Source organism: Mesoplodon densirostris, chromosome 7 (assembly GCF_025265405.1).
Source record: "Mesoplodon densirostris isolate mMesDen1 chromosome 7, mMesDen1 primary haplotype, whole genome shotgun sequence".
NCBI classification, from domain to species: Eukaryota; Metazoa; Chordata; class Mammalia; order Artiodactyla; family Ziphiidae; genus Mesoplodon; species Mesoplodon densirostris.
In genome coordinates this window covers 105,526,459-105,551,610 of record NC_082667.1, presented here as the reverse complement: position 1 = coordinate 105,551,610, position 25,152 = coordinate 105,526,459, and the positions used below count along the sequence as shown (strand labels likewise).

The window sequence follows — 25,152 nt, the reverse complement described above, 5'->3', positions numbered from 1 at the left end:
CTGGAGTATCTCAAAGGACTAAGGCTATAGAATATACCCTGGAAAACGCTGCTGAGTTATACCCTAGTCTAGCCCATGAATGGGAGTATCGGGAAGAGGAGAGGGAAAAGCAGCAGCTTGAGAACATCTTTTTCCACTTCCAGGTATTCATTCAGCACATATACTCCTACTTGGGTGAAATAACATATAAGCAAGATTATTAGCCAGATCACTGTTTGTATTAGCAAAAGACTGGAACTAACCCAGAAGACTATCAGTAGGAACTGATTAAATGAATTATAAGATTCCACATACTGGAATACTAAGGTCTTTATGTACTGAAATAGAACGATCTCTAAGATACATTGCTAAGTGAAAAAAACAACGTGTCAAACTGTATTTATAGTATGTAATTATTTGGGGAAAAATTACATACATACATATTTGGTACTAACTGATAAGAAAGAGAACTAGGTGACTGGGAGGACAGGGCTGGAAGGCAGACTTCTCAAGGATCATCCTTTTGTACCCTTTTAGCTTCAAACCATTTGAATGTCATTAACTATTCAAAACCTAAGTAAATTACAATTTTTAAGAGTATATTCTTCTCAGAACTGAAGAAAACTGACAGAAAACTGAAACTGAAGAAAACTGTAATAACGGATTGTTTTCACACATAGAAACAACGAAGGTGGCAGAGGGAAGTGACAGCACCATGAGTCATAACCACCAGAAATAAGCCTCAGCAAAACAGAGGTATATTCCTCCACCTGTCTCACCTCCCATCCACAAAGCCCTCTCTTTACTAGTAGCACAGAGCCTGTGAAAGGCCCCATCAGATGTACACAAGAAAAGACTATAGGACCCAGCTAGCCCCCCAGGACCCACTCTTATCCACAGACTGCTTTACTTTGTAGAGAGTTTATTTAAAGAGTTATATGTCTTTCTTTTTACCTTGATCCCCTGTAAGTTTCTGGCTTCTTGTTTATACTTCAGCAGCTCCTTCTGCAAACCAAATATCGTTAGATCAGATGGTAGCATCTGGGTTGCTTCAGAAGCATTAGCTCATTCCGTCAGTAAGAACACCAAACTCAGATATAACCATTCCAAGAAAAATCAACCTTCCACCGAGGCAGAAGGCAGGTCTGCCTTCTAGTAAACAGTAAAGGCTGACCCACAGAAACAAACAGGACCCATTCCATTCTTCCCTGTGGCACCCAGGCTCAGCTGTCCAGTTGTCCAGGCTCAACTGCCCATGCTCTTTCTTGCCAAGAAATAAGTTACCATACATTCCCATAGGTTCTCATTCCTATATTTAGCAATCCTCGCCAACAGGGAAACTTAATCATAAATCATAACAATCTAAATCCCTCTCACTGAAATATATGATCATATCTTAATATGGCTACCCCCAATTTCATGAAATAATTATCTTCATTTTTAATGTTCATAAAGGATTAGAGTGCTTCTGTTCTCGAAGAGCGTATTGTTCTTTATGGACCAAACAAAACCACATTTAGCCCAATAATAAAAGACTTAGTTAACCCTCCCTTACAACAGATTATGACTGTTACTAGGAAAGAGATTATAGGAGAGAAACACCCACAACTCAGACTGTACTCTCTTCTTTTCCTATTGCACCCCATCAAGAGTTTGGAATTAACATATCTAAAATGGGGATTCTTGACCTGGACTCCACAGATGGGCTCCAAAGTTACTCCAATCAAAATTCAAGTCAGTGAGTGGGTGTGGGTGCTTTCATGCAAATTTCTGGGGAGAGGGTTAATGGCTGTAGTCATATACTTATGGCCTCAAAAAAGCTAAGACCCACTGAACTAAAAGAATTTTGGAAAGTGTTCATTAAAAAAGACCATACTGGGCTTCCCTGGTGGCGCAGTGGTTGAGAGTCCGCCTGCCGATGCAGGGGACACGGGTTCGAGCCGTGGTCCGGGAAGGTCCCACATTCCACGGAGCAACTAAGCCCGTGTGCCTCAACTACTGAGCCTGCGCTCTAGAGCCCGCGAGGCACAACTACTGAGCCCACATTCCACAACTACTGAAGCCTGTGCACCTAGAGCCCATGCTCCTCAACAAGAGAAACCACGGCAGTGAGTAGCTCACATACTGCAACGAAGAGTAGCCCCCGCTTGCCACAACTAGAGAAAGCCCATGCGCAGCAATGAAGAACCAACGCAGCCAAAAATTTTTAATTAATTAATTAATTAATTAATTAATTAATTATTTAAAAAGTTCTCATCGCAAGAAAAAAATCTGTAACTATGTATGGTGACAAATGTTAACTAGGCTTATTGTGATTATTTTACAATATATACATACGTTGTACAGCTGAAACTAATATAATGTTATGTCAATTATTTAAAATATGACCATATGGATATTAGATCCACTGTTTATTTTAATTAAAAAGATAAACAATATGAAACATTTCAAATATACAGAAAGGTATAGGCAATAATGACATAGATACCTATTACTAACCACTGAGATTAAAAAGGTATCACCTTTTTGCCATATTTAGGACATATCTCTTTCTCTCAATTAAAGACATAATACAGGTACAGCCAAAGTCTTGAGCCTGCATCCTTCCCTGCTCCCCATTACTGCCCTGAAGTTGGTGTGTAATAGTCCCATAATTTTTTTTCAAAGGGCAAAATGTACATTTCCTGACATACCTTTAGGTCCTGATTCTCCTCCATACTCTGATCCAGACGACTTTGGATTATAATCTGAATGTAAGGCAAAAAGAGATGGTTATGTACCTATGCTGTAAAATTCAGAGGCCATTCATTCAACAACTATTTATTGAGCAGTTATTAGATGCTAGCCCTGTACAGCGGCTGCAAAGAACAGGAAACAGTCCCTGCCCTCCAGTGATGCATATGGCCGGGGTGGTGTGAGTAGATGAATGTGGATAAAGTTTAGAATGAATATGTGTGTGTTGTGTGCAGGGGCTGGGCAAGTGGAAAGAGAAATGACAAGAGATGAGACTCGAGGGGAAAATGGAGCAGGATGATGAAGGCCAGTAAGGGCAATGGGGAACTGATGAAGTTTTAGGCAAAGGGATGACAAAATAAAATCTGCTTTGAAGTCAAATTATTCTTGCTGTTTTATGGAAAATGAATTAGAGGAGGACAGGACAGGAATCAGGAAAACCAGTTAGAAGGCCACCAGAATACTGGACGGAGGCCTGAAATTAAAGTAGCAGCTGTGAGAATGGAGAAAACTGGATGAAGATATTTTCAAAGTATACTGAAAAACTTGGTAACTAACTGGATATAGAGGGAAGGGCCGCAAAGGATTCCAGGATGAGATTCAGATTTGTTTTGGGTATTTGGGTAGATGGATAGTGATAAAGATCAGAAACCTAGAAGACAAGTAGTTTTGGGGGTGGGGAGAGAAGGAAGAGAAAGGTATTTAATTTAGGACTCATTGAAATTGAGATGCTTATGGGGCATATAGTGGAGATAATCAACAGGCAGGTGCATGTTACATTTATAAATGTAGAACTCCATGGAGAGAGCTAGGCTAGAAATAAATATTTGAGAGGCAACATATGAGACAGGTGGGAAGCAAGTGAAGCCATGGCAGCAGGTATTACTCAGGTGAATGGATAAGATAGAAGAGGGTCCAGAGTGGAACCCTGAGAAGCAGCAACATTTAAGGCACAGGCAGAAAAAGAGAAGATTCAAAGGGGATGTGAACTAAGAATGCCACCTGCCAAATCAATAAATAAAGACAGCCATCAAGCCACCGCAGGACAACTGCCTGGGCGGTGAGCCCTGAGGGAACTCGGGGTGGAAACAAAGAATGCCCGCATCTAGCAGTCAACTGCTGCAACCACCTCTGAGGAGACTCAGGATGAGAAAGCGCAGGATCCTGGCCCCAGATAGCTGAGGTGCACATCAAAGGAACGACGTCAGTGAGACCAGACTCTTGCATCTTCCCATACATAGAAAAGCGCGGAATTCCTTGAAATACCTGGTTTTCTTTTATTAAGAGTAATCTTTTGGGCTTCCCTGGTGGCGCAGTGGTTGAGAGTCCACCTGCCAATGCAGGGGACACGGGTTCGTGCCCCGGTCTGGGAGGATCCCACATGCCGCAGAGCGGCTGGGCCCGTGAGCCATGGCCGCTGAGCCTGCACGTCCGGAGCCTGTGCTCCGCAACGGGAGAGGCCACAACAGTGAGAGGCCCACGTACAGCAGAAAAAAAAAAAAAAAGAGTAATCTTTTGATGTTCTGACTACCTGTTTTTTGTTGCAAAAACTCCTATATATCCTGGCTTCCCCCCTTCCTTTGTGGAGCAGTCTCTCAGAGTTATCTGAGATGCTGTGTCCTGGGCTTAAGTCCTTAGTTTTGTCCTTAAGTCCTCACCGAATGAAACATAAGCCTTGACTTTTAGGTTGTGCATTTTTTATCAGTCGACAGGGACCTGAATGTAGACTCCACGAGGAGAGGGTCTGAGGTCTGATCTGTCCTTCAGGTGTCTCTGGCTCTTTGAAACAGTGTCTGGGACAGAGTCAGCACACAATAAATATTTGTGGGAGAAAGGAAGAGTAGTCAAACATATATGAGGAAAGCCAGAAGAGTTGAAGTCAGGGAAGAGAGCATTTTAAGAGGGCACAGATGAGTGTCCAATGCTAAAAATAAATCAAACACTCAAACCAGATTATTCAGTGTCCAGTCACAAAAGAAGGAGCTCACCAATTGTTCCTCGGGATTGACTCCTGGTTCACAGAGGGCCAAGGGCCTCTCCTGTTCATCTTCGGGTAAGGATCCATTGAGCAGTAAGGCCTGGACAACCACAAAGGCAGAAAGAAACTTAACTCCCATCAGATGATGGAGTCTAGAGTTGGCCTTGGTAAGCTCATCCCAAAATGAAACTACAACTGGGCTTCCTCTAGAAATCTCCCTGGTAACTGTGGACCCTTAGATACCTCCAACTGCTCATCCTGAATCTGTCTGGAGTGCTTTTGTCCGGCCGGTGCTCCAGGCCTCTCTCACCTCTCTGGATACACCTCAACCCTCTGCTCCAAGGCTCCTTGGCCCCAGAAAAAAATTCTAAAAATAAATTTTCCTTTCAGAAGCGACATTTCAAACCGGAGCTGTTCAAACTGAATTTTACCAGCTGGAAAGTGAACTAAAAACAGTGTAGAATTATCCTGCCATAGAAAAGTTTATTATAAGGAATTATTTGGAATACATTTAGAGCTTGGACTTGGGTTTGTTTGATTCTTGTTTGATTTAATAATTCTTCTTTTTTGCTCCCTAGGGCAACCTGGATAGAACAAGAAGGAAAACGTATTTGCGGAAAGGTGTCCGTATTTATTTCAAGGCCTCACACCAGGCTTTGTTTTCATTAGAATATTGGCGGTGGGGTGGCGGGGTGATACAGATTTACCCTGAGGCTAAGGAAGCTCAAACCTCAGGGCGCCTTCCCAGTCCTGCCCCTCCCAGGGTCCTATAGCTAACATTGTCGTCATAATCTGTAATCTTAAATCTTAAAGAAGGCCCCCCCAAATGGTATGCTTTAGGACCCACAAAACTTGGGTCTACCCCTGCAGGTAGGTACAAGACCTACGGGCTCAGTGAAAGATTTGAAAATCTAGCACCATTTTGTATCATGATTTTTTCTCAATCCAATCCAAAGAGAAGAGATACAGAGGTTAAACCTTGTTTCAATAAATATAACATAAATTACATTATAAATGTTGGTATATAAAATCATTTTAAGACCCAGCCACTACCAAGTCTACCAAGTACTAATTAATAATACAATTTTAGCCAAGCGAATGAATTTGGTTATCCCATGGAGTTGTGGCAGGGACCTGGGGAGAACGACACTACAGAAATATGGACTCTATGGTCAAAGTGTTCACCCGGCTCTAATAACGTACACTAAAAAGTCAGAAATCCTGGACGTGGCTCAGCATGCAACTTGTTCATCACTGAAAGAGTTAAGAAGCCCAGTGGATGCTGTGAGCCCCATTGTATTCTGTAATGGAACTGAATTCTCATTGTGATCCTGTGGCTGTGAATTAAAACTCCTCTGTTTGCAGGGAATATTAGGATGCTGACTTTCTGCCTGTTGATTCTCTTCTTTTTCTGTCTAATCCGCTATGGGATTTCTCCCAGATTGAAAAACGCAAACCAAACTGAAAACCAAATTGATGGATATCTATGTTCATACAGTGAAATTATCCTGGGAAAAACCTGGTTGAGTACAATCCCAAAATCCTCCATGCTTTAATCCTTCCTATTAAAGGACAGCACAAAAAAACCATTCCATTAACTAAACCATTCCTTATTGGAGGGACAGAGAAGGGAACTAAAAGGCAGACATTTAAAAATACAGAGCAAATGAGGGAAGAGCAACAACCTCCTTGGGAATGTTTAGGCAGTAAACGTTCCTCCAACCCCTCTCAGTTCCTGGGGCATACATTATGCAAATTATTTTACCACTGCACGAATCTCCCTTTTTCTTTAGGAACGCTTTGTGTCCCCACCCTGTTGCTGGCTGGCTGGGAGTACGCCCTCCACCGCCTGCAGGCTGCCAGAGCCACTCACATAATGTGGGCTTTGTTTACGTGTCCATAAATATTTGACAATTCAGAAGCAGTGCAGTTCCCAGCACAAACAGAAAGGAATATTCCTAGGCAATTTCAGGGTCATCAGAACACTATAAGGGCTCCCCCAAACAGGGACAGACACACAAAGACGGAGGACTGAGGGGGGTCATTCAGGGTAGGAACTAAGTCAAGTGGGTCAGTTGGCCTCTGGGGGAGATTTGCTGGCACAGAAGGTATAGGAAAAACTGAAGGGCTTTGTTGCTCTTCTACCTGATCTTTATGCCTTGGCGTCCACTTACAAATGCACTAAGAGTGAGCTAAATCCCTTAGCTAGACCAGGCAGAGACCTGCAGCATTACTGGCATGTACAGCCTTCCTGACGGTGAATTCCTAGGAGAAAATCCTGACTCTTCACAATGCCATTCTTCGGTGAAAGCTGCCATTGCAGGTCTGTGGCTGCAGACAGGGGAGAAACCCACCCACAAAGCAGAGAGCCAGAGTAGAGGTTTGGTAACGGTGGATATGGCTCCCATGCTTGCAGAACTCCTAACAGCCATGCTGTCAACAAGAGTCCCTGAGGCCCATTTAAGCATACTCACCTGTAAGGGATTTTCTGCTCTTCGCGCACTACTCCCCCTATGTAAACTCCCCAATTCTGACCTCATACATAACTGAGTCAGTTTACTTTCAACTGATCCGAGTGACTTAAAAATAATAAACAATTGGTGCGGGAATTCCCTGGTGGCCCAGCGGTTAGGATTCAGCACTTTCACTGCCATGGCCAGGGTTCAATTCCTGGTCGGGGAACTAAGATCCCACAAGCCGTGCAGCGCAGCCAAGAAAAAAAGAAAAAAATTGGTGCACCGAAGACAAACTATGAGGCAAAGAGCTACCTGTAATCCTGATATCATTTTCTTGGCTTCCTCCATTTCTTTTTCCAAATGTTCTTGTTGTTCCAACAGCTGTTCTTCCCATGAAGTCTCCAGATAGGGCCGGGGGCTGCCTGGTCTCCAGTCCCGGGATAATGGAGAGTCTGTCTCCTCTACAAGAGGAAAGGAGGGAGTACAGTTCATGTTGAAGAAAACTGAGCTGCAGGCAGAAAGCAGTCACAGTCCTGCGTGTTCACAGGGCCAGGTCACCTGCCTGCGGAACCTGCCCTCACTGCACAGACTGGACTCTCCACCAGGTGGGGTTGTGAGACAGAGAGAACTGGCCATTGACAGACTCCAGGCTCACGGGAGTGACACTGTTGTGGAGATCCATCCTCTTTCGAACCTTAAGGAAGCAATAAGACTCCCTGGGAATCTTGGTATGGGACAGATTTTCCTCTTAATTCTCTAGAATTGGCATTCCTAGTGCTTGATCCTGCCAGCTACAAAGGGGGAAGCTGTCAGAGGCAATGAAAACAAAATTCCTGTTGGTTGCTCTGGAGCTTTAGAGGGAAGACCTCAACTCAAGTTCCTTTGACCATTCTGCTATGACTGAATCCCTTTCACATATAACATTGTGTGAGTCACAAAGGAAACAAACCATAGTTGTACAAAGTGTTTCATATCTCTCTCTCTCTCTCTCTCTCTGGTTTTATTTCCCTATCTTTACAGTCTCTTTGCTCTGAGTTCATTCATAAGAATGAATATGATAAGTATAATCCCTCTGGGTTGTTGTGCGACTAAATGAGGTAACCTATGTGCAGGGCCCGTGGTAGCTGGTTCAGAGCCAGCACTCTGTAAAGGCCTCCCTCTCCCTCCCCAGGGTGCCAGGAATTTCTGACTCAGGAACAAGACTGACTTTTTAGTACTAACGCCAGGGCTAGACAGGAAATGGAATAAGGAAGAATTTAATTCCAGTTTTCCTTCAGAGGGCTTCAGTTTCATTATATCCCTTACAGGCAAATAAAACTCTAAGTCTTGTGCTTCGCTTCTTCCATGCTTTCCTCTGGGTTTAATGTAAGAAAAAGATCGACCGAGACAGAGGAAGAAGTCTACACAAAGGGAACTCTGGTCCTTTCTGTAGCCTTTATACCAAACATGATGCAGAACTGCTCTGTGCTGTATGTTCTCACAGATGCCTCACCTCCTACTATATATTCCTGGCCCCAACTTAAGTTAGAGAAGCACTGAAATTATTTGCATAACACAGAAATAATAAAAACTGTTAACTTGAGTAGGCTTCTGCCTGTTTTAAAGTCATCTCCTAACTCATAGGCAGCCGGCTAATGAACAGCCTGTCTACACTGCTGCAGGATGTTTGACAGCTAGGACATCAGAAGTGACAATCTATGAGAGGATACAACATTTACCGGCTACAAAGCATTAGAGCTCTCTAGAGTGGACCCTGCATGCACAGAATATGGAGGGAGAAGGCCAAGGAGACAGTCAGGACCCCCAGACTCTTGAAGCTGTTCCTTGAGCCAACCCAGGCAGGCTGAGAAATAGTACCTGTTTTGTTCTCTATTCCTTCAGAGGGAATAATCACGAAATCTGCCTTCTCCTCCGACTGGGTTATAATGGAGTCGCTCTTTGCACTGTGGATAGGACTGGGGGAAGTCAGGCTGTGACCGAAGGAAAAGAAAGAGAAACAATTATTGCGAACCGTTGTTTAGAAGCCAGCTTTCCTAATTTATCCCAGAAACGTGTTCTTATTCATCTAACTCCTACTGCCTGACACGGTGCCTGGCCCACAGCAAGAACAAATGTTTGTAGAATGAATGATGAGCTTGTTAAATGAATGAAATGAATATTGAATGAATGAATGACCCAGTCCCAGGAAGTCTTTTCCACAACAAGGCTGCCTTTAACCCTAGCTCACTGAGAAGAGATTTACCAGAAGGATGGATAATCCAGCATTTTAAAGAACTCTAAGTTTTGTTTGGTTTGGCTTTTTGTTTTTGTTTTTGCTTTTTACTTAACTACCACCTCCTCCACCATCATCCCTGGGCCCAAGTTCAGGGGCTGATGTAGTATGTGTTTTAGTAGCTTTGGGAGCTGGAAGGAAAATCTATGGCAGATCAGCTCTGGGCTGATCCCAAAGTAGGGGACAGTGTGGAGGGTGCCTGAGAGGGGAGAAACTGCTGGAGTGTGGACAGTGCCAGGCTGGGCAAAGGAGCAGTGACATATCAACAAAGCTAGGACATGATACAGAAAAGGATAATATGTCAAAAGGGGAAAAGACCTGCTAGGGGATGGTAAAGGTTTACTTGATTTACTGCCATCAAGGAGTTATTCATATCTCTGCCACACTATTTTCAAATTGTCATCAGAAACCCTGCAACAATTCTTAAATTCTAGTAGAACTACTAGCCTTGGAAGGAACTGTTTGCATTTTGAGGGAAGCAGGATTTTAAATCTCCAGAAGCAAATCTACAGGACACGATGGGAATGTGGCCGATGCTTCCATCTGAAGAGCCATCTTTCTTTGCATCACACCTTGAGAACATCAGCACTGAAACAATCTCAGGGGTTGTGGGGTCTGCAGACCCAGCCCCCTCTCAGGAATTCCTTCCAAATCCATCACCCAGACAACAGTGAAAGTGTCTTGGATTCATTGACCCACTTAATGTGCCCCTGAAGTCTCCCAGGCTAATCCTCCCAGCCACGATCAGGAGTTAACATTTCATCTTCCTAGAAACCACCAAAAACAAGAGCCAAGCACAGTGGAGTTAGCAAGAGATTTCAAAACTCTCTGAAACAGCCTGAGGACCAGTGTCTCAACCTCCTCGTTGTCCGGAGTTTTGGGCTTTGGTGGGAATGACCTCAACCAGTAACACATCCTCATCCTTATTAGAACCACAGAAAAAATTTTCGTTTTTTGCTTCTTCAAATTAAAAAAAAGTCACTTGGGCTTCCCTGGTGGCGCAGTGGTTGAGAGTCTGCCTGCTGATGCAAGGGACACGGGTTCGTGCCCCGGTCTGGGAAGATCCCACATGCCGCGGAGCGGCTGGGCCCGTGAGCCATGGCCGCTGAGCCTGCGCGTCCGGAGCCTGTGCTCCGCAACGGGAGAGGCTGCGGCAGTGAGAGGCCCGCGTACCGGAAAAAAAAAAAAAAAAGTCACTTAATCATATCTCTAGACCTACAACCCAAACAGGTAAGATGGGTGGAGATAGGCAAGAAGTGGTATTTAGAAAAGGTAATTGCTTCACAGAACTCTCTTATCCATCTTTCACCACTTAGGCAATCTGACTTCCAGGCCAACATGCATGAACTGCCGGAAAAGCATTAGTCTAAGGGTACTATGTCATTCATAAGAAGAACAGATTTATGACTCTTCAGGCCTCAGCATCCGCCTTCATATAGCAATGGGGATCCAAGTGCAGAAAGAGGTCTGCACCAGCTGCTCCTTTTTGAGAAATGGTAAGACAACACTTTCTCAGCTGACAAGGTGTTATGGCTGACACGTTCCCTTGCTTGCATTTAGCTGGACCACTAAATGTGGGTATGTGTGAGACGAAGGGGGGTGGGGGAGGGGTGGTGTGAACCTAGGATGCAGGCGGAAAGATGCTTTCCTAAAAGCAGAGACGCATGCTCAGCTCCACTGGCTCCCTCCTAAGTGAGCTGTCTCCCATATAAGGGCAGAAAGAGGCGGATGTCTGCATATCCAACCCCACTGGGGGAGTGGCAGGGCAGCCAAAGGAAAACAACATTTCTCTTTCTTGAATTGGGGCTGCCAGTGTGTGAGGCCACAGAGAGACAAAGCCATGAAACTAACTGGCCAAGTCAAAAGGTAAAGGATCTGAGGAAGAAAAATCCTGAGGCACATGTCAGAGCAGGCATCTTGCCGCCTCCCCAAGAAGAACCTCACGGATGAGGATGGTACACTAAATCCTCTGCCTCTGGCCAGACAAAAGTACTTTAATGCTAATTAATTATATGATTTAGGCTCTCCCTGATTCGCTTTAAAACCCTATCTTATAAACAAGTAATTTCCTACTTGCCATCATAATCCTGTCAAGTCAAGGAACAAGTGAGTGCAAACTGGGTCTGACTGATACATTATTAATTCCCACAGGTCTAACATCTCTCCAATCTTACCAGACAAACAATCTCCCAGAAAAGCTACCTTCAAATTAGAGTCAAATCAATTTTTTTTAAAAAAACGGGTACTGGGCCATATGAGTTCTGTTCCGTCCTGAAGTGCCTCCTTCAGTAGAGACCAGACAGTGTCAAGGTCCACTCCTTCCCCTATGCTGGTTGCAGCTTCCTAAACCCATGTCTTTTACAGTGATAATCCCAGGCCAGCAGCCTGTTCTCCCCAGTATAGCGCCCCCACCGATCCCCGCCTGTCTCTGGCCAACAGCATCCTCCAGTCCTGGCCCTGCTGCCACCCATGCCCCCCACCTCCAAAGCCAAAGTGGCTTCACCTCACCATTTGACTTGCGTCCCTCCCATGGTCCCCCTCGTGGCTCCGGCTTCAGCAAGTCGGCTTTCCGGGGTGAAGTGGGAGGCTGAAAGTCACAGCGCTCCCCAATTCGGGCATGTCTCCCCGCGCTGGGGCCCGAAGAACGACTCCACGGGCAGGCCAACTACCAGAGCCGCTCGCCCCGGTCCCGAGAGGGAGGAGGGAGGACAGAGAAGCAGGCGTCTCGGCCCCAGGGACGGGGATGCTCCCGGCTCTGAGGCGCGCTGTCCCGGCAGCTCAGACACTGCAGCAGCCCAGCCTCGGCGGAAGCCGCCTCCCCTCGCAGGCTGCGGGTCCCCGGCAGCGGCATCGTGGTCTCCGCGGCCGCGCGGCTCCCGGCGTGCCCCCGGGCGCAGGCATTTCAACCCATCTCCGACCCACCGGAGAAAGGCTGCCTGCAGCTCCGGCTGCGCGGTCGAGTCCCGGGCGGGCGGCGGGCGGCGAGCGGGCGACGATCCCAGCTCCGCACCGCCTCCCCGGTCCCACCCTCCCGACGCCCTCCCCCGCGTCCCAGGCTGTCACTTGCGGCCAGGCAGCGCCGGGCTCGGACCCAGGCTGGCGCTCGGCCGGCCGACTGAGCTCCGGGCAGAGCGGGGCGGGGCTGCGGGGCCCAGCGGGAGCCCCTGGCGAGGCACCGGAGAGGCCGCCGGTCGGCAGAGGGAGGAGTCTGTGGTCTCGGTCTGGAGAAGCCCAGAACTGATAGCGGTGCCTTCTCTTCTCTGAACCCTGCCTTCGTGGGCACGGAGGTCGGAGTGGGTCTAACCCGGCCCCTTGTGGGAGGGGGCTTCCCCGGAAACCCGCCGAACGCCTGTCTCCCCGCACCGTCCCCTCGGGCGTTTCATGTGTTATTTTTTCCCCAGCTAAGGATCGTTTTGCTTGGATATGGTGAGAGGCTGGCCCGAGGTCTACAGGTCTACGAAGCAACAGGCGGGCAGTCGGGCAGGGCTTTGCCAGGATGTCTCTCAAGGAGCAGGGGGAGGGGATGGGACATAAGGGCCTATCTTTCCTACCTTCTGAACCACTCCCCGTTCTGAATCACATACCAGGGACCTCCTGGCCTTCATGGATCACTTAGACATTAGGTGGACTCCCCCTGAGTGGGGGGTGGCGGAGGGGGGTGGGGAGTGGGACAGAATGTGCCAGAGCCTTCTGGATCCCAGCGTGCTGCCTGAGCATCCCAAAGAGGTGAGTGAGAGGTTGGCTTAGAAGAAAACGACCAAATCAGGAAGGAGAGAAAGAGGAAAGCAAACTATTCTCTGACCCCTCGCCTAGAAAACTGTCACTGTTGGCCCACTGAAGCCTGATTTCCAATGGCCCCTAATTCACACGGTCTCATACCCCTGCTCCCAGTCTGAGTTCTGCCAGACAGGAGGAAAGCAGGTGCTCTCAGGAAAAAATCCAGACTCTTTATTTCTCTCTCTAACTCTGGCAAGCACTATCAGGCAAAGAAAAGTAAAAGGCCTGAAGCCATGCAGGAAGCAACAGATCTCATTATACAATGAAATATCCTTTGATTCTATACCAAGTGATAGTCCAAGCAGCAAGCAAGGAAGGAATGGTTTCGATTCTCAGTAAAAGCACATCTATTGCTTAATGGATACAAGGTTTCCCTTTGGGGTGATGAAAATCTCTTTGGACTGGATAGAAGTGATGGTTGCACAATATTAATGAAGGTACTACATACCACTGAATTGTACACTTTAAAATGATTAATGGTTCATTTAATGTCATGTGAATTTTAAAAATAAAAAACCACAACTATTAAATGTGAAAATTAAAGTCGAGCAAGGTTACCAGTATATTAAAATGATGGAAAGAATTCCGTGGGGCCTCAGCAAATTAGAAAATGATCCTCAGCAAATTAGAAAATGATCCATCAAACTAAGATGGAATTTTATTAGGAAAAGAAATAGGAGGAAGAAAAACACATAAAATACATACATATTAGATAAAGAACAATTAGGCTTAACTAGAACAGACTAACCCTGGGTTGAGGTAAGAGAGAAAAGGTTATAAGAGCATAAATTAAATATGATTCAGCAATGAAATGAAGTTAGTAAATAAGCTAACATGATCTGGGGATGTGTTTATAGGAGCATGATTTACATGGGCCAGGAAAGTAATCTTTTTCTGCCACTATACTTGGCATTGATCAGGCTTTTATTAGAGCACTGTGTCCTGTTTTGGTCACTGCATTTGGCTCTAAGGGATATAGACAACATTTTTCAGCTAGAGTCACACACATTGTTAGCCCACTCAAATGTGTACTAATCGGCCACAATTCCCAGCCCTGTAAATGAAAGCTGGGAACATTCTAAAGGCTGTAAGACAACTCTGCTCATTTTCTCTTGCTATGAGCTTTATACAGCCTTCTCAGGCCATAACTTAAGAGTCAGACTCAGGCACAAAGACAGTGCAATGGAACTGGCTCTGACAAACACTGGCAGCTGATATGCAAATATCAGAACCATCAGGCTGGGCCCTAGCAGGTCCCAGTCATGCCCCCACGTGGACACAGCGAAGCACTGGCACTGGTATGTAGGAAATTCACAAGCATCCCAGCCTACCCTCCCGTCAGCACAAAACCACAGACCGTGCTGAGGGCTACCCCTTTAAAGCCAAACATAAACTGAGGGAAAGAGAAAGGGCTTCAGTGCCTTATTGCCTGTTGCATTACTACCTGAAGCCGACAACCTTGAGAATCCCCACAATTCAGCTCTTAGGGAGGACTGTAGTGGTGAAGAATCAGAAGCCACAGTTACCTGGAGCAGCTGGACTCGGACGGGGACCTTTGTTGCCCTTCATACTGCTGCACCAGGGCTCGCACGCTCCAGCATGGATTCTCAATCTCCTCATCCAGGCTGCTGTTCCTAAAGGCAGAGGGCACCAGCAAAGGAGAAGGTGTCAGTCCTTCAGGTCAACCCAACAAGTACTGATAGACACCACTTTGGGAGCACTATGGGAAAAAAGATGAATAAGGCAAAGCCCCTGCCTTAAGGACACTTGAAACCTAGTAAGAAAGGTAGATACAAAAAAACAGTAATTTCACCAATCTCTGCAACACCTCAGAGTCGTGTTCCCTCTCAGCAGACGCACTACCCACAAAGCGTTTCCTGCCATGACTCTCTAGGACAGCCCGCCCTTTAGGATACACTCCAGGGGGAGACTCAGGGATGAATCAGGATGTTGCTGCCACGTATATCTCCCGGTGCAGAAAACACACTGTGCCAAAGGCATATATTTAAAACTCTGGGGACTTCCCTGGTGGTCCAGTGGTTAAGAATCCGCCTTCCAATGCAGGGGACATGGGTTTGATCCCTGGTCAGGGAACTAAGATCACACATGCCGCGAGGCAACTAAGTCCATGCGCTCTAGAGCCTGAATGCTACAACTAGAGAGAAGCCTGCGGGCTGCGATCAAGAGTCCGCGTGCCACATCTAAAAGATCCCGCATGCCGCAACTAAGACCAGATGCAGCCAAATAAATAAATACATGAATATTTTAAAAAATAAAATAAAACAAAACTCTGCACACCAAAGCAAAAAATTACATATACGATTCCTTTACTTTCTACTAAAGGCAAAATAAACATCTCTAAAAGAAAGGGCCTTTTTTCTCTTTTGGAGCGCCCTCTCCAACCTCCACTCCATGCTCTTTTCTGCAATGTGGGCTGTTTAGTTGATATTTCCATTTACTGCACTATATCATTTAAGGGAAGAAATATCAGAGTGCGTTGAGTTCCCATCCCCAGATTTCCATCCTTACCTCTGTCTGTATCGAAAGACATCCCGCCCTGACCGTGACATGTCGTGACACACATCAGCTAGGGCGGCAGCTGCTCCCTGGGCCACAGCAGTGGCACAGTGTGGCTGGTGACTCTGCAGAGGGGCTCTGGCGTCCTGTCCTTGGTTCACTGTCCTGCTGGAGCCCGGTTTGAAATGAGCTGCCAAGGCCAGGACCAGCCTCATGATAGACTTCAGGTTGCCTTCCACGATATCTGAGGATCAGAACAGACCGAGAGGTCCTGAGAGAGAGGCAGAGAGCTGAGGACTCATTCAGTTACTATGTATTTGCTAGTGAGCAGGTAAGCGAGGCAATCAAGCTCTCTGTGTTCAACAGGGAGACAGAGTATTTGAAAACAATTACAATAAAGGACAATAACATATGAGAGGAGAGGTACAGGCTTCTCTGGGAGCTCAGAGTAGAAGCATCTTGTCTAGTCTAGAGGGCTCTGGGAGCGACTCCCAGAGGAAGTGAGTTCTAAACTGAGACGGGACTGACCAATAACGGTTTATCAGATGAGGGAAGGGAAGGAAGAGTATTCCAAGAAGAGGGAACAGCAGGCATGAAGGTCTAGAGGTGAGACAACACGACACACCCGAACTGCGCCGTCCGGTATGGGAGCCACTAGCCACATGTGGCTAGTGAGCACTTAATACCTATTAAGGTAGCTGTAGTCTGAACTGAAATGTGTTAGTACTAACCTAGCACACACACAAAAACAGAATGAAAAATCTCATGAGACTTAGTACAAAAAATAGAATGTAAAATGTCTCATTAATAGTTTTTTACATTGATTGTATGTTGAGCTGATAATATTTTGGATATGTTGGGTTAAGTAAAATATATTATTAAAATTATTTTCAACCATTTCTTTTTCTTTTTTTTTTTAACCGTGGCTATTAGACACAGTCAAGTCACGTATGAGACTCACATTATATTTCTATGGCACACGCTGTGGAAGAGGAACAGAAAGCAGTTCAGCATAGCCAGAGCTCAGAGTGCAGGGGGAGAGGGTGAAAGATGGAGGAGGATGAACTGGAGGTGAGGTCAGGAAGGGCATGGTAAGCCAGAGGAAGGACTCTGGATTTTCTCCTCAGGGCCCTCAGATGCGGAGGACTGGCATGAGCATATATATTCTTAGAAAGATCATTCTGGCTGCAGTGTGGAGAGCAGAGGGGAGGGGGACAGAAATGGATGCAGTGGGACTAATTAGGAAGCTGTTGCACTTCTCCAGGTAAAAGACAATGATGTCCTGAACAGCCGTGTTCCCTCAAAATAGCCGACTTTAATGGGCCAGATCCCCAAGCCCACTCCTCATGGGGACCAGATCTGAGATATTATGGCATTCTAAATTTTGTCCTAGAAAAAAAGAGAAATGCAGGCAGAAAAAAATATAATAGGTCTGGTTAACATAAGGAAATAGGTAAAATTCTATTTTTTAGTTTCATAGCCTTCTAAAATATGCAAGGCTTCCAAAAGGATTGATTGATACCTTCTACAGGCCCTCTCAATGGTCAGTATCTGCCCCACCTGAATGAGCCCAACACAGAGAACACTAATAACACATGAAAGGTGGGCTCCCTCCTGCCCCCATTCTCATTAGAGCCACAGGCAATCAGGCCCAGAAACTGAAGCTGAAACAGAACCAGATTATAATCAGTTCTACAGAAGCAGTGACAGGACCTGGGAGCCTGTGCTTTCTGAGGACACCTACACCATTTCTTCCCTGCAGCCTGGGCTCAAACTGGATTGAGAGGTGTCCTCTTCTGGCCATGTGGCTCAAAAAACTCAAAAAACATAATCTATCTTCATTTTTGATAACTTAAACAAGACATTCTAAAATTAATATCACAATTTTATAATTTCTTTTCTGTTAATCTTCCTACACACACTCAAGCAAAACTTTAGTCAGTTAAAATGAATAGAGAACTTCTATCTTCACCCAGGTTTCCAAAGCACTTAGATTTTGATAATCACTCTGTCCCAAGAGGATAACTTTCTTTATGGAAAAATGATACGAGGTCGTGGGCCTAATCCTACTCGAGTCTACTCGGAACCCTCAGCTACATAACAGATAGTTCTTCTGAGGGTGACAATCACCAGGTAAAGAAAGATGAGTGTACTCACCCACCATGGACAGGATGAAGCACTGACCTTTAGCTGAAGTCTGGTGCATACGAATCTTTTTGGAGGCTACAAACTGTAACACTTTCTCCACATTATTCTTCATCTCCTGCTGGTTACTGGGACTCAGCTGTACACCACTCAGCTTTTCTCCTGCTGTTAGGATAAAGAAAATATTTGAAGTTATGAGGAGCAGTACTATCACAGTTTCATAGTAGCCAGACACAGAGAAAGAGAATATTTGATGTAAACACTAAGATTATCTATAAATATGCAAGTGAGTTAGGTCTTGGTGTTTGTAATTTGGAAGGGGAATAGGAAAATGAAAGCCTTTTGCAGGGCCTTCAAATTTTCAAATTTATTCCCAGGGGCCTGTGAAGTTGCTGTGCGTACATTTTTTCATTCAACAAATATTCATGAATATTCATTCAACAAATATTCATCACAATATTCACTGTGTGCCAGGCCCTGTTCTAAGCACCAGAGAAACAGCAATGACCAAGACTACGTCTTTCCTTCCATCATAGAGTTTATATCTGTAGGGATGACAGATGACAAAGGTAACAAATAAATCTTCAATATAATTTCAGGTAGTGATAAGTTCTATGAGGAAAGACAAATAAGAGTGATCACGGTCTCTCTAATAACACATTTGGGCAGAGGCTTGAATAAAGTAAGAGAGGTTAAGATTTGCGGAGGAAGCATTCCAGGCTGAGAATCCACAGATCCCAACCCCAAGGTGGGAATGAGCTCAGCTTATCTGAGGAACAGCAACAAGACCATAGGGCTGGAGTGGAGAGAGCAAGGAGTCGAGTCCTAGGGTAAGGTGGAGAGGTAAGCAAGGCCAGGCCATGTGGAGCTTTAGGGACCAGAGGAAAAGAGCAAAGACCTTGAATTTTATTCTATGTGTAATGGACAGCCAACAGAGGGTTTGAGGTAAGGGAGTTACGTGATCTGATTTATGTTTTTAAAAGTTGACTCTGTGTGGACATAGATTATGTGAAGAGGAAATAGGGAGATTAGTTAGAAAGGAAGTGAAAACAATCAGACAAGAGATAATGATGGTTTGGGAAGAAGCTGAGAGGTAAGAAGTCAGATACTGGGTACATTTTTTTAATTTTTTAATTAATTTAGTAATTAATGTTTTAAAGTACCAATGTTTATATGGGTGATTACAGGGCACTGAGAGTAAGAAAAAGGACTCAACACAAGGAAGAACAGGAGGTAATGCCAGGTGATAGCAGGTTGAGTCTGCTTCATGACAAGCCTCGAAGAGGCACAAAAGCTGTGTCCACTGGCTACTTGGGAGGTCTCCCCAGTGGGAGAAGTGGTATCTTGCACCAGTTCAGGGAAGGGAGGGAAGAAGAGGGAATTTATCACCTGGATTTCTCCCACCTCCCATTAGTCAAATGTTACCCCAGGAGCACTAACTCTTCCACATTCCTGGGTTGCTAGTGGCTATTTGAGATACCAGATCCCATATCCTGTGGGGTCATTCCATCCAAGTCTGGAAATGATGGGAGGAGACAAACTCTGGGTATGTGGCTGGTGAGTGCCGGAGAGAATCTGCTTTTGTACGTAAGATGTGTTCATGACAGTCCAACACTGTTTTTCTTTTACCAGAAGAGGGAACCTGGCATAATGATCAAAGACCTTTCCCAAGGTCACATAACTAGTAAGTAGTAAATTCAGGATTTGAACATAGTCTTGGCTCTGGAAACTGGCTCTGGAAACTGTCAAAGACCAAGATAAGGAAGTCGGGTTTAATGCAGCAAGCAAAGGAGAGTCGCTAAAGGGTTTCAAGCTGGGAATGACGTAAGATAAAGAGCTTTTTATAAAGCTCCCTATCTCTACTTTGGTCCATCTTCCCATGTGGCTGAACTTGGCACAAAAGTAGGTGGCCCCAGAGATATGAGGACATCCAAGACAGTTTTTGAGCCCTGACCAGATCCAGAGTCACATGGGCTTCAACACTGCCTCATAATCTTTCTGTCTTCATCAAAGCCTACACCTACCAAAGAGACTAGCTTGTCAGAGGCAGGCAGGATCTGGGCGGAAAGGTCAAAATGAGGGGAAGAGCAGATTGACCTAAAGACCAGGAGCAGGAGGACCAGCCATATGTCCACTGTCAGCCGGTGGGTCTGGGGATGTTGGGATCCGTGTATGAGTCCTTTGGTGTTGCCTGAGATGGTCAGATCTCACAAACTGTCGGCTGCACTGGTCACATTTACATGGTCGGTATTTGGTGTGTATCCGAATATGTCTTCCAAGTTCATCAGATAGGAAGAAGGACCAAGTACAGGCTTCCCACATGCATTTACAGGGCCTTTCACCTGTGTGTTTGCGTTGGTGACTCACGAGGTGGGAGCCCTTAGTATAAGCTTTTTCACAGTTCTCTCAGTTGCAGCGGTTAAGGCCTTGAAGCTGGGGATCTCCTCCTGGGAGCCCTTTCCTGGGCCCCGGAGTACTGCTCTGCTCTCCGTGGAGCAGGTAAAGACTACTTAGGTAGGAAGGGGTCTTCCTGGGAGACCGGCTGGTTCACAAAAGAGCCCTGGGATTCCAAAGCCAGCAATAATGGGATCCAGCTGGGGGCATCCCTAAGTTGTGGGGTTTCTAGACTGCAACATCTGAGCCAAAGAGGGGAGCATTGCCTGGGCCTCAGTGGAAGGCACGGTTATATACAATAATATTTTACGTGTTATAGGGTCTCTGTTAGAAGTTACTGTTGGGAGGCCAGAATAAGGCATTGTTCGCATTCTGATGCGGGACATCATTGGGATTCCACTGGCAGGTGAGACTGGCGGCCCATTGGGGGGCATCCTTAGATTCCCACCAAAGGTCGTGGCCCCTGGAATACTGGGCTCTCCTAAGGGCATTGTTTGGGGCCCCTGGAAAATCATCATTCCTGGCTGGGAAGGAGACATTCCCTGAGTAAATCATCTGGGAAGGAATGAAAGTCACTTGGGGGCTCACATCGTGGTCAGGCAGCAACATACTGAACTGTGGTCCCATTTCACTGGCATTCTGCCTGGGTGCCTCAGCAGAGACCAAGGGGATCCTCTCCAGCTCTGTGCACTGAGGGACATGTTGAAAACCTCATGGGCCATGGTTCCAACAGGTGTGCACCCCACTGCCTCCAGGAGATGAAGACACGTCCAAGATGGACATTGACTTCTCAGTCTCCTCTGTGAACTGGTGCAGAGCCACATGCCACCAGCTCAGGCCCTTGGCTCCCTGCTCCATCTTAACCCGGGATTGGTTGCACATCGAGACTACGCAAGGGTCCAGACCCACACCTGAGCAAAGCTCCTGGGAACATTTTTAATATAAAGCACACAGCACATGTGAAGGACTGGATATGATATATGAGGAAAAGAGAATAATAAAAGACAACTTCTAAATGTTCTGCTTTAACAGCTGGGTGAATGGTACTGTGATGTGTTAGATGAAGAATCTCAGAGGATGGAGGGATCAGCGGGGAGAAGGAAAAGCTCTGATTATGACACATAAAGAGAGTTGCATTTTTTTCTTTTGGCTCAACCACAGATTGAACCCAGGCCCTCATCAGTGAAAGCGCTGAGTCCTAACCACTGGACCGCCAGGGAATTCCCGAGAGCTGCATTTTAGACATCCAAGCAGAGATGTTGAACAGTAAGTTGATATTCATGTCTAGAACTCAATGAAAAGCTTAGGGCTAAAGATACAAATTTGGGAAGAGCTCACTTAGGGATAGAGAATATACAAGGACTAAGGTCTAAGCCTCTAAGGAGAACTTCAACATTTAGAGGTCAGGAAGGAGGAGAAAGCCAGCAAAGCAAACAGGAGAGGCCAGTGAGGAAGGAGGAAAACTCGAAACCACAGGGTCCTGGAGACCAAGGGGAGAAGGTGTTTGGAGGAGGAGGGAGTGATCCACTGTGTCAGGTTCTGCTAAGTTGAACACAGCGAGGACTGAGGCCCGGCCACTGGATTTGACAAGGCAGAGGTTGTGACCTTGAGGAGAGCAGTTTCGGGGGAGTAGTGAGACCAAAAGCCCAGTGAGGGCTGGCTAAAGAAAGAATGGGAAATAAGGCAGTGAATTCTGTGAATTTTTCTATATAGCCAAGTCACAACAGAACGCAGCATTTAAGAACCTGGGTTCGGGGAAAACAAGAATACATATTCATATTGCTTATATATGCATAGAATATCTCTGGGGAAAAAAAGCAAGAAACTGCTAACACTGGTTGCCTCCAGAAAGAGCAGGTAGCTGGCAGGGGGACAGAGGTGGAAAAATGGCTTTCGACTTTATATCCTCTTGTGTTCTCTGGATTTTCTAATTGATTATATTTCCAGTATAATCTATTCAAATGAATGAAAAGTTAAATGTTTAAAATGAGCTTTGGAATTAAAGCAGATCTAGGTTTGTATATCTGCTTTGCCACTTACAGTTACGTGACGTTGTAAAGTTGCTTAACCTTTCTAAATCCTATAAGATGGGTGAAATAGTACTTACATCATATCCATATCATAAATCCATCAAAGTAGCATGCTTAGCACGATGCTTGATATATACATATACATACATATATATATATATATATATATATATATATATATATATATATATAAAGTACTCAATGAATTTACTTATTTTTATAAGTTCTCTTTTAAGTTTGTTTCCTGAAAATGGGGCTATTATGTTTCTCAAAGGTTGATGATCAAATGAAATTAAATGATGATGTTCAATAAATAGCAGCTGCTATTACTATTACCATGGTTATTATCACTATAAGTGAATATTCTAATGAATCCATGAGCTGTCTGAATGAGGTATTCATGGACAGGCTGCCTGTTGCAAACCTGACTTCTTACACACCACTTGCAAACCCCACATCCCTCAAAGACTCTAAGCAAGGTAAGCTGACTTACATGACAATGAACGTCTGAGTACCTACTATGTGTCTGGCACTTGGTTAGGGGTTGTAGAAACAGAAAAAATATTATACTGTACTTGCTCTTAAAGAGCTCAGTCTATACAGGAGAAATAGATAGTAAATAATTACCTTTTGGTGAGAGAAATAATAACAGAGCTACAGACAAATGCTATGGAAATAAGGTTATGATACCATCTAATAAGAATGACTGGCAACAACTCCAGGGCTTCAAGAAAACAAGGTCTCTTGGGAAGCATCATGGTAGTGAATACCGTAGAGGGGTCCTTTTGCTGCTAACACACCTTCTTTTTGCCTGGCTACCGCTTCCTTTTCCAGCCTCAGTCTAGACATCAAATCTTCTGGCAAGCCATCCCTCATCCCCTAAGACTGGGTTGGGTGTCCCCCATGTGCTCCTATCTGTACTTGCCCCATCAGAATACTAAGTACATTAATGGAAGTGACTTCACTTTCCAGTCTTTCCAAATAGATTGGGAGACTCTTGAGAGCCTAGACTGTGCTCATCATCATATTCCCAAAGCTTAACACGACACCTGGAACACAGTGTTTATTGACAATAAATAAATAAAGTAACCTTAGGCGAGTATCTTAAGTCTTCTCTACTTCCATTTCCATTTTTTTTTTTTTTTTTCTTTTTGCGGTATGCGGGCCTCTCACTGTTGTGGCCTCTCCCGTTGCGGAGCACAGGCTCCGGATGCGCAGGCCCAGCGGCCATGGCTCACGGGCCCAGCCGCTCCGCGGCATATGGGATCCTCCCAGACCGGGGCACGAACCCGTATCCCCTGCATCGGCAGGCGGACTCTCAACCACTGCGCCACCAGGGAGGCCCTCCATTTCCATTTATTTTATTCATTTATTTTTTAAAAAATTTTTGGCCGCAGTATGCGGGATCTTAGTTCCCCGACCAGGGATCGAACCTGTGCCTCGTGCAGTGGAAGCGCAGACTCTTAACCACTGGACCACCAGGGAAGTCCCATTTCCATTTATTTTAAAGAAGAAGCAATCTGCTCAGAAGGGCATATGGAGGATAAAAGAGGCCATGTTCTGGTTTACACTAGCATTGGAGTCCAGGGCCAACTGACCTACAATCTCGATGAGATATGCCAGGATCACCCCATCCCGGAGATCCTGTCGCAGGTCCTGCACAGGCTTCACTGTTGGCCTCTTCTTCAGCTGTGCGTTCACCCAGGCCACATATGCCTGCAGCTGTTGCTGGAAAATGAAAGGTGGAAATAAGGGAAAAGTTGCATATTACTCTTATCCTCTACCCTGCACCCTCTAAGGCAGCATTTGAGATTGGGCAATCTATATCCAGAGGGAGGAGGAGAAGGTTTTAAGGAAAGAAAGAAAGATGGTCAGACATGAAGTATGTTCTAAAATTCTCTAGTTTTATGCTAGTCTCCAGGGATAAGCTAACCTCTGACTTGGGTGGCAGTATGGACACAGGTACGCAGATGAGTGTTTCAGTGACTATGACTCCTGCTTTCCTTGAGTTTTGCTCTGTTGACCAGGGATAAAGGCTGGGCCAGAATCACAGCCAGTTTTCAAGTGTAACCACTGCTGACAGCAACCCATTATGCTTCTCAGGAACAATCACTCATGTCCTGTATGCACAATGAACTGTGACACTCCTAAGAATTGATCTTGAGGAACCAGGAATCAACAGAAACCAAGCTCAGAAATGCCTCTCCCATAGCTGATTTCTTTACAGTGAGACTTAACTGAACCCAATCCAAGGTTTATTCTCCTGAGCCTATAATCCTGGGATTGCTACAGAGTTAGTTTTAATCCATGCTTTATATTGTCAAAGAGGATCTAGTTACCTGAAACCTGCACAAAGAAAGAAAAAAAAAAGGCTATGAGCAGTGTTCCTGAGGACTGGGGCTGCAGATGGAGGGAGCTTTCATTTATTTTCAGACAAAGCTATGGCCCAGTACCATCAGAAACCCGTCAGACTCAGGTTGGACACATAACTCATCCCAACACTGAGACAACCTTACATATTCCATTTTAAACACAGCTTGCATTCAGGTGTTTATTCTGATTATCTGGTCTGAAGATGGGCATCAAACACCAAAATAGCACATGAACAATGTTTTAGTACAGGCAACAGTTCTGTCTGATTTCTGTAGAAGCCCAAGATCCTGAACCTAAAAATTAAGTTCAAAGGCTAACGGTATTAAACTATAATTTGGTTAAAGTACAGTTGATTTCTAAGCCCCAAGTACTTCCTTAATGAAATGATGTTGGAAATTACTCACTGGCTGCTTCCTGGGCTTAAATGAAATCTTCACTATTTTCTTTCTCTACGTCGATTTGTGGGAATAAATAAAGTCCTTTGGAAGGTAGTGCTGA

General features: G+C 45.4%; 1 protein-coding gene and 1 pseudogene across 4 annotated transcripts in view; both read right to left on the bottom strand.

Annotated features, from left to right (window-relative positions):
* The window catches only part of DIXDC1 (DIX domain containing 1), a 76,911-nt gene that overhangs the window by 21,525 nt on the left and 30,234 nt on the right, over positions 1-25,152 (bottom strand). For 3 of the 4 annotated variants that reach the window (XM_060103927.1, XM_060103928.1, XM_060103926.1), the window contains 9 exons: positions 23,880-24,009; positions 17,897-18,022; positions 15,725-15,956; positions 14,722-14,829; positions 9,004-9,116; positions 7,459-7,607; positions 4,701-4,790; positions 2,673-2,726; positions 934-984 (listed from right to left, as the gene is read on the bottom strand). In XM_060103927.1, coding sequence (XP_059959910.1) covers positions 934-984; positions 2,673-2,726; positions 4,701-4,790; positions 7,459-7,607; positions 9,004-9,116; positions 14,722-14,829; positions 15,725-15,956; positions 17,897-18,022; positions 23,880-24,009 — 1,053 coding nt within the window. Of the gene's footprint in view, positions 1-933; positions 985-2,672; positions 2,727-4,700; positions 4,791-7,458; positions 7,608-9,003; positions 9,117-11,926; positions 12,600-14,721; positions 14,830-15,724; positions 15,957-17,896; positions 18,023-23,879; positions 24,010-25,152 lie in introns of those variants that run through there. The other variant, XM_060103930.1, reaches the window with a different exon arrangement.
* On the bottom strand, positions 19,955-21,109 carry LOC132494429 (Krueppel-like factor 17; annotated as a pseudogene).